At 32.2% G+C, this 14,501-nt stretch overlaps 1 protein-coding gene across 12 annotated transcripts in view; it reads right to left on the reverse strand.

Annotated features, from left to right (window-relative positions):
- Positions 1 to 2,845: 2,845 nt before the first annotated feature.
- The window catches only part of LOC131850555 (tropomodulin-1), a 74,840-nt gene continuing 63,184 nt past the window's right edge, over positions 2,846 to 14,501 (reverse strand). For 3 of the 12 annotated variants that reach the window (XM_059200834.1, XM_059200831.1, XM_059200835.1), the window contains exons 5-11: positions 12,443 to 12,558; positions 11,930 to 12,034; positions 11,393 to 11,644; positions 10,430 to 10,577; positions 7,391 to 7,868; positions 6,623 to 6,706; positions 2,846 to 3,284 (exon numbers count right to left, since the gene is read on the reverse strand). In XM_059200834.1, coding sequence (XP_059056817.1) covers positions 6,664 to 6,706; positions 7,391 to 7,868; positions 10,430 to 10,577; positions 11,393 to 11,644; positions 11,930 to 12,034; positions 12,443 to 12,558 — 1,142 coding nt within the window. In that variant the 3' untranslated portion in view covers positions 2,846 to 3,284; positions 6,623 to 6,663. Of the gene's footprint in view, positions 3,285 to 5,229; positions 5,289 to 5,959; positions 6,014 to 6,622; positions 6,707 to 7,390; positions 7,869 to 10,429; positions 10,578 to 11,392; positions 11,645 to 11,929; positions 12,035 to 12,442; positions 12,559 to 14,501 lie in introns of those variants that run through there. The other 9 variants (XR_009357845.1, XR_009357846.1, XM_059200832.1 and 6 more) reach the window with 9 other exon arrangements.

Genomic DNA, 14,501 nt, shown 5'->3' on the forward strand with positions numbered 1-14,501 from the left:
CAACATATAAATAAAAACTATCGTTACAAATAATGTTTTATATTAAAAATTTCTTTCATAAAATAATCGTCGCATAAAAGAATAATACATTTAAAAATCTAAATACATAGCTATACAAATAATGGTTCACTCGTAAAATGTCCATTGGCCGCAAATCTTCTATTCTCATACTGATTTTAACTGTATTAAAGTGATAATTCGAAAAAATATTTTTTTTACATTAAAAAATAATAATTTAACCTTATCATCACTGATACATAAAAATTGAATATTTGCCAGTACAATGTGTACATTCTACGAATGAGCCTAAATAATCTCTCTTATGGAAACTAAAGACGAAAAATCGAAGCAGTATTTTTAAATGGAAAAACATTTGTTTATCACAATGTTACTTACTTCCCCAGTAGATTCACAATCAAATATACAAAGAGTTACATTTAAAGATAAGCAAATATTTTAGTCTCAAGAAAGCAAAAGGTCGGAAGGAAGCTAACTGTACATCAACAGCCTTCGCAGTGCGGTGTCATTCATTGAAAATATGCAAATCTTAACCTGTAATGTAGGATACCTTACTACCGGCTTATAAAAACTGAACACCAGCAAAATGTACAATTAAAAAAAGTTAATATTATATCATCAGGCCTGCCCGGAAAGTTAAAGAAATATTATGGATAACATTAGGAACATTTTTTAGTAATGACAACACTAAAGTATTAATTATAAAATGGCGCAAATGCACGACCGCATTTGCCACTATATTTTTAAATTGATGAAGATCTTGTAATATTGTATATAGTGATATTGAGTAAACAATTTTATACGTATTTTGTAATAAAAAGAGAGAAAAATACTATTATTCATATTATTTTATAATAGTAGTTACAGAAAATATCGCAATATTTGAATGTTGCTATTTGTCAACATCGCGTGTTTACACAATGTCTCTGTATTATTTTTATTTTGTTTAAGTTTTGGTGGAATCTTAGTGTATAATAAATTTTGCAGGCCCAATCTTTCTAAGTATCACGTAGTATTAAAGTCCGTACTTCTCTTACAAAATAAAGAATACATCATGTGGAAGGCACGTCTCTAATTACTAATAAAACCTAGTGCTTTGTTGAAAAGTAGTTAACGTTAACTATCCATTGATACAGAACATACATCTCATTGTTGGCTCTATAGGTTACAACTACAAGTCACATGTCACCAATGTCAAGTAATAATCGTTTTAAAAAGAAATTTCGCCTCATATATTTTAAAACTAGAAAATAGTACTGTATAATTTAGTTATTAAAAACATTAACAATCAGTCGAGTTAAAAACGAAGAAAATAACTATTTATCTAACTTAAACAACAGCTGCCCGCAGCTTATGTGCATACAGCTTACATGATTTATAATTCATTGCAAATCATTGGCAGTTTGATTTATCTGCTTTTAAAAGGCTGTAAAATGTAAAGTTGATTTGGCGTTAATGACGTTATAATTATTTGAATATAAAAAACTGCATAGTAAAAAATATCTATGCTATTAAACTTTTTTTATATTTCATGTACAGACCCATGTCTAAACAGCTTTATTCAAATATATAAAAATAAAAATTCCATAAATAAGTAAAATTATTTCAGTCGCTTCCATTAAATATTTAAAATTCATCAAAATTTTTAAATGTGACCAAATAAAAAATATAAAAGCATATTTTATAACAAGAGAAGCATGTTTTGCATTAATGGAATGTTGCACATCTATAAAATATATTACAATTTATTATAGTAGTAAAATTAGATTTCATTAGCACACTAAAATAAGAATTAACATTAAAACATGCACAGTCGCTCATACTATGATAAGATATTGTCAATTTACTTCTTAAGATCATCTCTATATGTTGGAACCACAAATTCATTGCCTAATAATAATAAAAAGTTGGTCGTATTGTTTATTGAGTGAATCTAGTGTTGGTCCTGCCAGCATCTAGTAAATCGTAAAATGATCATTAATACCCTTTCTTCGGTACTCGGGTAAATAAAGTGACAATTCTTGCCAATACACAACATACAATCGCCACGTTCACAATATACTGACATAAGGTTTTTGTGATTGTGTAGTATTGCAATAACATATGCTTATTAGTACAACTGTTGCATTGAACTTTGGCGATATCCTTGATTAATACGCAATTAAATTGGCCAAAAATGGCCAAATTCCACTTATAATACAGGATTAGAATAAATTTCTCAAAACAATTGCACCTATAACAATTTACAAGATCATCATTTATGGTGCTATGTACTTATATATTTCTAATATCTCAAATTTAATCATTTACATTTGCTACAATGCGACAACATATAAATCTGTAACATCATATTTAAAAATTGTACGGTTCTGATTATTACATAACATTTAAATTAACTTTTAATATGTACTTTCAACAATAAATAGCACTTAACACTTAATAGACAGTTCATTGTGTAACCTCACCGTAAGTAACATGGTAGATCAATTATGACCCTTATTAGAACAGGATAGGGTTCATAAAAAATATTTATATAAAGACCCTCTTTACAGCTAATATATTTGTAAGTGCATTAGATATTATATTAATTTTTGTAAAAAAACGAATAGAAAAGTACTATACGCTTGGTTTTCAAATATTCTGAGAAGCTCGCAATATCTTTCCTGTCATATTGATTTTTACATTTTAATTTGGATTAATTATTAATTTAATTTGGATTAATTTATCCAAAAAGAAAATTTGTATTTACATTACTTAATATGTTGTCGTTAAATTAATTGCATTGATTACTTATAAGTTACTTAGAACAAGTAAACGACTTATATGGTTTATAAAATGACCTTTATGCTACTTTTGTGCTGATTACCTGCTATCCTGTGCCAGTCGTAGTTTCAAAGTTTGAACAAACATTTGTACTTTTTATCAGTTTTTAACAAACATTAAAGCGTTTAAATTACAAATACATATAGCGTGAATTATACGAAAGTTTATTACTGAGTACTATGAGAGCACGTGTTTGCAAACGTAGCGAATACGCTTTTATTTGCATCAAAATGCGTGTTTGAGCACCAATATTTGTGCAAACATTTGAAGTATCTGGCGTATAACGTATATATATATATACTACACAGTCACAAATACCGTTGCGAAAAAGCGTTGAGGCCAGCAAGAGGGCAGGCGCGGTGGAGAATCGCCAGCTCAGGGGATCCAGCCCACCACGTAGCTGCGGCTCCGAGTGAACTGGGTCAAGCGGCGCAGACGACCACCTGCACGCATGGACCAATAGAAATTAACACTCATATGAGAATTATGACCATACGGCATACCGGATGGGAAATGATACTTTCGACTATATACATGAAAAAATAGGTGCGAATCATGTATATAGGCAATGTATCATTTTTGGACATATGAACGTCCGTAGTACTCCTCATGAACTTCCATTATTGAGAACTGCCCTATATCTGCGTACCCTGTATCTTTATTGTTATATTTCAGTTTGTAGGATGAAGATGTTTGCGACAGTATGGACAGACTACTTTGTTCAGTCTTCTACTATTATTAATTTTGTGGGTATTACTATAAAGAAAGAAGTTGAGATAACTGCCCGTTACCCACGAAATAGTTCGTTTCGTAAGTAAAAATACCTTTACTTACGAAAGGTAAAAGTCGTACTGGTCAGCTTCATAAATATATTAGAAAAAGTACGTTAAAAATGATGTTTTAAATAGATTTTTTTCATTAAAATATAAAATTATTGTAAACAACTCATCATTATTATGTACACACCACTTTGTAAACCAAAATTGATCTTTTGTATGAAAATTGCGTTACGTTTGTCTCGCTTACACTCCAACATTGGTATTTCTTAACTAACATAATTAGGATACCAGTGGTATTATTAATTTAAATAAAAAAGCTTAAAACAAAAAGACTTAATTAGTAAGCTACGTAGATTGTATTACACTACATAATAAACTATATTTTAGTTTAATTTATTATTCAATTCTAATAATACAACTAAATAAGCAGAAGTATTATGTAGTAGCAGAAATAATTGGTTATAGATTAGTTTTACACGACATAAGCGGAATTAAACCTTTATAATATTTATTTTAGGGCATAAAACTGTCCGAAAATAAACTATATATATGTATTCAGAAGTAGTTCCTTTACCTGTTCTTATTAATACAAACATTTTCTACCTAGTATTATTAATTAAAATTATCTACTAGATTAATATTTTAATAATAGAAGTATTAGAAATAAATACATACAGAACTAAATCGCTTATTACTATACAAGTATAATAAAAGAATGATATCTGTCCTCATCCTTTGAGCATGTGAGTGTATAGTATTGTTTTATTAATATGTTATAAATGCAAATTTACTATTAATATATGGGTTCAAACGCGTCAAAGCAAATTCATGCACTGTACATAATGTTTGGTGTTAATTTCATCTGTCATATAATTGATTTGATTGTGTGAAATATATTAAAGTAAATACGATTTTTGTTTAATTATAAAATGAAAAGAAATTAGAGTTACCATTATCGATACAACAAAATAGAGAAAGGAATGCATTATTATGTAGTATTTAATGCAATCAGAAATAAAGTAATAAAATTTAAGAGAATATGTGCGTAAAGGTAGAACTATCTGTAAAATCTCTACCAGTCAACCCATAATTACAAAGATAGTAATTAATTTATTAGTGCTTTAGAAGCATTTGTGCTCACAATATCAACGAGTTACTTAACAGTACATTTAAGTCTATAAACTATAAATAGTTTCGACTCGTTTAAAATTCTTGGGTGCAACATGTAAGTACTGCAAGATCAACGATTAGGTACATACGGTTTAATAGTTTCAATTGCAAATAACGCTTGTACATATTGTAATTGAATAGTTATTCTTTAGAATCAGTTTAATTTGGAAAGAAGGGGATTATTAGTAAAAAGGGACTTGTTGCTGCCCATTTCGTTATAATCAATTAAAAAATATTAATTTGCAACTTATTAAAAAATATACTGAAGAAATAATCGCCAGTATATCAGTACCAACAATAAATGCATCCCTAATCTATTTACGACTGCTCCAATGTTATGATGATATTCCAATATATTGTAATATAAAATTATTATGACGGTGATTACGTGTCTAGTAATTAGTAACTAAGTAAAGTTTGTATTGTGTTCTGTACTTACCACGTGTGTGTGTTCAAGGCTCTAATATGCGTTGTTCTGGCTCCGTCGCTGCTGGCGTACTGTAATACATACACACAAACCAAAGTCATAGGGTGTACATACACGAACCAATACCGGCATTCATAATATGGGTATAATCACTACATATCATTTTGTACTCATTATTTTATGTTTAAAATAATATCTGTTGCTTCCTTTGTGGTGACATCCTTATTTAAATTCAAATTTAAAATTAATATTGTGAATGCCAGTATCGCTAGGGTCACATAGGAAAAAACTTGGATCTTAAGGTATCAGATTCAATATTAATAAGTATTATAAATTATATATTTTTTAAATAGGTATAGGATATTTAAATACATATTTTTTAATAGAACGCATGCTTAAAACTCTATTCTTGTGCCGACTGATATTTAGTACACTTCATACTTTGGCATTCGAGTTAGTTTCTCACACGCATGCGTTAGTATACATTTTCATATGACAAACAGTTATTCTTAACACTTCATGTAACTTTCTGTTGTGTTAACATCGTTAGGGTATGCTACAAACCAAACGCGTCTATCCTGTCTCAATTGGGACCCCACAGCTAATTGAAGGCCTATCAAGCTCGTATCTTAATTAGCAGAAAGCCTTTGCACTGTGAAAAAAACGTCACGACCCGCAAATGTAAATCAATTGTCAACGGCCTTTAGTTAGAGCACTCGAGCTAAGAAAACTGGATTTTTACCGATGTTCATGGCCGTTCTACAATATATCATTGGGTTCTACGCTCCCCTCTCGGCTAAAATAAAATTGTTAACTGTTAAAATATATATAACACATCAAAACATTAGCTGTACTGAGTAGGACATTAAGAATGAGAGCAGATTTTGAAGAAATAGATAGATATATATTATTTCAGAAATAGATATAGAGAAAACTAATTTCGAAATATGCCGCATTTCACTGTTACAGTTAATAGAGACATATTTTGTACTGTTGCAGTTTTATTTGGATTGCTAACGATTTTTTTATTTTTAATTCAACTTATTCCATCACTTATATTTATAAATATAATATAATATAATATTGAAACAACTAGTAACTCAAAATAGATGACGTTGCATTATTAAATAGCGTTATTTTTCACAAACAAGTTATAAAAGCTATCAAGTCATCCATATAAACCAAATATGCAATTATTATACCCTAAATATAGCTTTAATTAAAAAAAGTAAATTACAATTACGTATTAATCCATAATAATGATAGACAAGTCGCGAGTAAATACCAATCCTTATAAAACTGCAATGTCTGTAAGTGTCGCCACTCAAATCAAATCTATAAAAAAGCATTTATAGAAGCGAAGTGTTGTTAACTGCCGTGCCAACAACGTATACCGAGGTCTGACCTTCGTGTAACTATTGGCTACGCGCCGCTTTTTGCATGTTGTTAAAGAACCTGAACTGAAGTCGCAGCGTTAGGTCTTTTCGTACTGCAAGGGAATAAATGCGACTATAGAACACAGTGTCTCTCGTGAGTGGTGAGGGGCTGCTTGTCGGCGGGGGGCTTGTCAACTTAGAACATTCGAAAAAATATAAAGACATTCAGATATTTATTGATAATTAATGAGCGCTTTTATAAATTATCTTAATTGTGATGTTATAAGATTTATATTCGTATCGATCTGTCAGGATTCCGGGGGTTCAGTGTGCCTCTGAACTCACCCTTATTTTCGAATGGTGAAGTTGTAAAGGTCAGCTGCTGTCAACACTATTAGAATAATTCGAAAAAATATACTTTTAATTTTTAGAATTTTCCTAATAGGCAAGAAAGTGACTTGGACGATATCATGACTAGACAGTAGTCTATACAATTAGAGTAAAGAGAAAACATTTAATTGTTTATTTGTAATTGAATAGCTCACTATATACTGGTCTATATTATATAGCTACATTATCAGCGAGCAACATACGCTATATTCTGCTCAGACAGCATCGGGGAATACAGGTAGTATATTATAAAGGCGCCCATTGCTTTTTTCAATATTTCTCAGTTTTTCGAATCCATTAAATTGACAAGCTACACAGTGTATAGGGCTCTACACTTAGTGTACATATACATGTTTCTACACAAAATGGAAGGACACGCGTGAGTGTGAGTGTTGCGATTTACTCACGAGTGGGGATTGGGGTTTACGTCTGGCCTCTGCGCCAGCACAAAGGGTTCAGGTAGCCTCTGTACATCTTCCTGTGACTGCGTCTCGGGTTTCTCAGAATCAACCGTTTCCACTTTATCTGGTACCGGTTGGGTATCGTCCGGAACCGATACCACCGTACTATCTGCTGGTTGCTGTTCATTCGATACTACATTATCCGTTTCTTTTTGGTTTTCAACATCGATTGGTATTATTTTTTCACCCACCATCTTATTTTCGACAGGGCTCTCTGCAGCTTCAATCACAGTTGATTTTTCAACATTTTCAGTCGTCATTGGCTGATCTGTTATAGTCTTTTGCTCATCTATCGTGGGAGTGACTGCCTCAGCGCTAGGCGGAGTAAGGTTGAAGAAGCTACTGTCGACCCCAACGGCCGGGGGTCGGCCGCGGGGCAATCGCAAGCTTAGCGATGCGCTAGCTCGCTTTTGTATTCGGCAATCTGATATCAGATGTGGAATATTGGTATCGATTCGTAAATATTTTTTTAAGTTCGATGATTTATTTACAGTGTCATCGGTATATGATATTTGTTGTGAACTGATTACTATGAAACTGTTTACTTCATGTTTTGCGATTTGTGACCCACTTTCTTATTGAACCTTCACTTCTCTGACTGTTCCTGAGTGAGTTATTCTCGTCTTCTTTAATGTGTTAATATAAGCTGAGGATGCCTTGAGCGAATCGCCCGTTGCGTAATATTTGCAAGTGTTGGCGAGGATATGGACGTGTATAGTTAAAATGCGCTGCGATATCATATAATAAAAAAAATCTAGTATGTTTTTGCCGAATGATAGATTTTTGATCCTTTTTTTATTTCCATAATTGAATAATTCCGAAAAAGAACCACTTATTGATATCACAGCGTCCAATGATATGGCGATCGCATGCAATGGGATATAATAATATGTGAAGCGCCAACCCTCTACATTCTCGTTGGCAATCCTAGACAAAATAGTGTACAGGCAGTAATCATTGCTTCGAAGTACGCTGCACTAACATGATGTGATAAATTTTCATACTCTTGTGCGGTGACGATGCTGTAGTTTTTCATAGTTTGCATGATATAGTCCCATAATTTGAAATATCGCAGTCTGGACATTTTAATTGTTTTAAATATATTTCTTATTATTAACAATTTAAAATTATTGACAATTCAAACATATTTCTTATTATTAACTATATCTGCCTTTGATGAATTATTCTGAATGGCTAATACTTTTTGCTTACTATCAAATAAAGCGAATTTTGCATCCAAACTGCGTACACGCAATGTTTTATTGACAAGTGACGATGCAATATTAAATCAAATATTGCTGTTTACAGTGACAATTGCAAACAACAACTTCAATTGAATCAGAGGTGACATATAGTTACATGTACCAAGAAAACAATATTAAAATGATTTCATTTGTTGATATGATACCAAAATTACCTTAAAATTAGACAATTAGTCATTTAGATTTCCCAAGTGAAACATGTACATATGTATATTTTAAGCATCCCCATAATGTTGGACATTAAGTATATATATACCTTGAGTGTCGATATTGATAAAATATTAATATTAAAATATTGTTTAAAATCATCTATCAACGCTCAAGTTATATTCTAAGAACATATCCGAAGATTTATGCCTGTTAAAAACGATTTCCAATCCCGATAGAGGTCGTTTTCAATTCTTCATCAGACAATTCAGATTCTACAATTGCCATAGCAAGAAAATCAAACTAAGATCAACGTAATTAAGCCTAATTACACTTTGATTTGGTTGCTATAAGCAAGTTCATCTTTCACCGGATTTGCTTTTTACATGATCAAATGGAATTGAATTTACTGTTCAAGTTATGTTGTCTAATTTGTGAGTTTTTATTTAAAATCCTCTGATATTTGAGTTTGAACTAATCATTTTTAGAAATATAAATCTGGTGTATTTGAATTCTATTCGATCATGTGCCTTTGATTTTTGAAATTTTGGTGATTGATTATAGAAAAACCTTATCGCCTATAGACATAAATGGATACACCATTGACATCTTAAAATACTTTGATGTCTTTAGTACCTTTACCATTCTAAAGCACTAAGGTCTTATAGCTTCATATACAGTCATTTTACGGCCTTTATTCAAATTAAAACATTAGCTTCTAGAAATACACGACCTAGAGATATATAAGTAAATAACTGTATAACAAATGTTGTTCTGTGCATTCTATTTTGACTGATAAAATTGTGCTTCATCTGTGATCTTACTACAGATACAGAAACAAAGTGATTAACTTTATTAATTTTTTTGACTTTTTCATCTCTAGTTTGCCATTTTTCTTCAAGTACATCATTCTTAATAAATAATTGAATAGCTATTGAGATGCTGTGTCTCACAGCACGAAATATACATTAGATATTATGAATGAAACAGTAGATCGAAGTAATTTAAACTTTAACAAGTTCATTTACATTTTCCTGTCAAATTTCCTCTCTGGATTTTAATAGTGACTGCCTTGTTTACTATTAATACCCTTTTAATAGGTATGCTTTCAAGTAGTACTCTATATATTTTTAACAACTCGCTAACATTAAAAATCATTGTCATGGCTGATTTACTACTTAGATTATTCTGTAGCAATAATTTTTTATTATCGCAAGTTTCCAACCATACAGTTGTATGGTATATAGTTATATATTGTAATACAAATGTTAATGACTTCCTTGGAAATTTCAAATAATTCCGAAACATAATATGTTTTTCCTTTTCATTAATCTCTGTACGTAGGCATTTAGTTATTTACTCCCTTTTCTTACAATATCCTCTTTTACACAGTCCATCCATTCGTAAGTAACACCTTCCTTGAGTGCCAGTAATCACAAATACATAAATCTAGTAGTAAGTCAGCGCTGAACAACGTAACTGGGGTCGTGTGACCACGCGACCGAGAGGAAGTATGACATACGATCTGTCGGTGACAATGATGATGATAGCGAGTGAGGATGATAGACAAACTCACTTCTGTCGATGTTGCGCTGCAGGTGGCTGGCGACGCGGTGGCGTGCGTCCGAGTATTCCAGATGTAAGCCCAGCCGTAGGAGAGTAGGATTCTGTTCCACTAGGGCGGTGATCTCCATCTCGATCTTGTTACCGAGAACTTGTGACCTCTATAAAAATAATAGACAATGATTATTAATAAATAAAACTCTTGTCAATCAAAGAATTTTTTGGTTATTTATTAATGTTACTAATTAATTACAATTAATGTTAAACAATGAATGTTACTAATTCATGAAAAACTAGATTAGTAACACTTTTTTTTAAGTTATTATATAAAAAAACCCCAGTGTTTGATCATTAAAGCTTTAACTTTCATGTAACATGTTTCTATGTAATGGACAAAAGAATTATAGACGAGCAGTGGATGCTTTAATTCCGTTAAAATACATTGTGATAGAGTCACATCAATTTGAAATCCACGATATTTCTATAATTAGAAATTTATTAAAAACTTTACAGTACTTAATCACTTCTTTAAAATTAAGAACAGTTCGAAACAAAAGGAGGAAACAACGCTACTAAACCTTTTCATTAGTGTTTAGCCAAACAGACTACCACATACAGTTTTGTATTTCTTTTCCATTTTTAATTTATGCTGTCTACTCTACTTCCTTTCTGTAACATTCTTTACACTCCTTACAATTCACACATTTTATAAAAACAATACCTTCCAAGCAGCAAGTGGTATGTTTTTTGAGTATGCTAAATAAAATTAGGTACACTCCACGAGTGTATCAGAATGGCAGCCAGTAGGGACAAACGGCGAGCTGTCGTAAGGACGATGACATCAGCCTCATACCCCACTACATAAATTAATTTCTTCTCAATCGATACGTTCTCGACAAAGAAATGACATGTTTAACAGAGACGTTGCTGACGAAGTTGAATCCTCCTGTCCTCGAGTTAATAACGACATAGAGACCTGGTTGGAGGCGCGGAACTCCTCGACGCTGGCGGTGGGCAGGAGCGCGCGCACGAGCTGCACGACGCCGGCGGGGCTGATGAAGTTGGTCTCCACGTTGAGGACGCGCAGCGAGCTGTTGGCCTCGAGCGCGGCGGCCAGCTGCTGCACGGCGCGGTCGTGCAGCCCCACGTTCACCAGCGACACCACCTCCACGTGCGTGTTAGTCTTCAGCGCCTCGAACAGCTTCTCGAACTTCTCGTCGCTTATGTTCTGAAAATATTACAATATATATTTTTTAATAATGATAGGGACAATAACGGGCCACGGTCCCTTAAACAAACACTTGTACATAATAAGTGCTAGTCCCCTTTGTCGGGGTTGCTTTGAATCTGAAAAATCACTCACATAATCCTAGAGTGTGTAGCAGTGGTGTGGCCACTGCTACACACTCTAGGCTTATGTGAGAACACAAATCCTCGAAACGGTGAGGTCGCTCCGTGAAGCCTGTGAAGAGACCATAAATAATAAGAGGAGATATATAATAGTTTAAATTACCTTGATATTGTTCCAGTTAAGATCAGTCAATTTCTGGTCGTTTTCTTGTACCCTCTTGATTGTGTCATCTGGGTCTGTGTCATTAGGGGGGTCCATGGGGTATACCTGAAAATTATAAACAGAATATGTTAAAGAAATCCTCTAATTCTCCTTTTCTATCTGCGTATGTATTACAGGCCTAATGTACTAACGTCGCCAAAAAGCTTCGCCTGCAGTCTTTCGACATAGCATTGTTCACCCGTCCGCACTATTTATCTTTCTATCTATCTATACACTAACTTTTTCGATTACGTTCCTATTGTCACAATTATCATTTTACTCAGCTTCTTTATATAGTGATCGTTAATAGGTTGAAACCTTAATAATTGCGGTATCAAACGAAAATGGGTTTTTTTCTTATGTCCGAGTGGTAATTTAAAAATTACCGTGTTCTACAAAATAAGCAAACAAACCTCTCTGATTTATATATTATATAAATATATGATGTATCTTCTGACATAAATATTGACTTACTTTAGGTTTTGAAGCTTTAGTGATGCCATCCCAGCCGAGGCCGACTGGTTGACCTTTGTTTAAAAGTGATGCGTGATACTGGTCCTGGTTCATCATAGAATGGAAACCCAATATGGCTGAAAACAAAAAGCACATTACATTTTATAATAAAAAAAAACGGGTAATCTGTCTAATATGTAAATATAAAGCTGCTTGTGGGGTCTGTTTGACGAACATTGATTAGATTTTTTGTTTTTGCAGTAGCATATGCTGGTGGTCACTCTATTCTCAATTTTGAATTTTAATGAATCTGTATTATTATAAACAGGTACAACATTTATTTGAAAAAATACAAGCTGAGTTTCTTGTCAGTTCTTCTCGTCTCGAAATCATTCCGTACTGACGGTAGATTTGACATATAAAAGTTCGTAATATAGAAAAGCGGTTACTAAATCGCGTTTGGACATACTCGGGGACGTTTTTAATTACTTTATATTGATCTAGTATATTCAATTCAAAATATCTTTATTCATGTAGGTCTATTACAAACTTTTATATGTCAAATCTACCGTCAGTACGGAATACCGTCAATACAGTTATCCAGAAAACTTGTGTCTATACAAGACACAAGTTTCACAAATTCATTCACAACTAACTACAATATTGTGTTCATTTGTCTTAATTTTTTTTTAAATATTTTATGCATAATATTTTAATTGTGCTACATACAAGAGCTAACAGAAACCTAACTTAACACTTAATACTATATTTATATAATTCTAACAACCATATTTATTCCTGAATATTATTTTAAAGTGACATAGTAATTACATTAATTTAATGTCTCTAGTTTCTTTACATAGTATACAATGAAGTTCCTTCCGCTGTCTGTTGCCTTAGATTTTTAAACTACGCAACGAACTTTAATGCTGTTTTTAGCATCAGATAGAGTGATTCTAGAGGAAGATTTATATGTATAATATATGATCACCCGTGTATTTCTGGGTCGGGTAGCTTGTTAAAAATAAAGACAACTTTACTCAGAATCTATAAATAATTTGACGTTTAATATCCCCTTTTATGGTCAACACAGTAATATATTCTAGCAAAATCTCAGATGCAAATTAAATGTTTATGTTCACCAAATATAGACACAATCTGCTTTATTACATCCAATTAGTTTTTATGTGTTCAAAACCCAAGTTAAACACTAACATATTCTTGAAAACGCTGGATTATTGCCAAACATCATAATTCTACTATTACGTATATGCAGCGGACAGTTCTTACAATTTCTCCATTTTTCACGTTCTTGACATATAGCACAATGTTAAAATATAATTCTCTGTGTCATGTGTTACGTTGTTCTAGAATGTTCGTGTCAATCACGCGTATGAGCGCCGTTTATTCAGTATGTACAGTATGATGTAACAATTGTAATAGCAGACATTAAAAATATATCTTTTGAAGTGCAACTAGGTTATTAGTACACGTATGAACTGTGTCGTATATATTATTTCAAGATAATATTGATTAAATTTTGTATTTCAGTTGACAGAAACAATATTTTTTTAGGACCGTCGCCTACTTCGACTCAGGCACTGCCATTTCAGAGTACTAAGATGCCGTGCTTCTTATTTTGTATTAATTTTACTGTTTAATTGTGCCCTACAACCGAACACAGTTTTATATATTTATTAACTCTTTATTCTACTAAAATTTCTAATATAAATTTATAACATTAGCTAACTATGAGTAATTTCACGTTAAAATCGGTCTAGCCGTTTCAGAGAGACAATTTTTTTTTTACTTTATATGTGAGTACTGTACATACATTCATATGCATTTTGTGAAAATCTGTTAAATTGAGATTACAAACAGAGGTTTCAATTTTAATTACTTGTATAGACAAGAATCATAATTTATAACATAATAAAGTACTAAAGGTGGCCTTTTCGCTTAAGCAATCTCTTCCAGACAACCTTTAGGTAGGGGAAAGAAGACAGAAATATACCAAGGTAAGTAAAGCAACTAAAAAATTAACATATCTAGTGTCATCAGATTTATTAAAATCACTTCT

Source organism: Achroia grisella, unplaced genomic scaffold (assembly GCF_030625045.1).
Source record: "Achroia grisella isolate CSIRO2021 unplaced genomic scaffold, CSIRO_AGI_Agris_v1 utg770, whole genome shotgun sequence".
In the NCBI taxonomy this organism is placed as follows: domain Eukaryota; kingdom Metazoa; phylum Arthropoda; class Insecta; order Lepidoptera; family Pyralidae; genus Achroia; species Achroia grisella.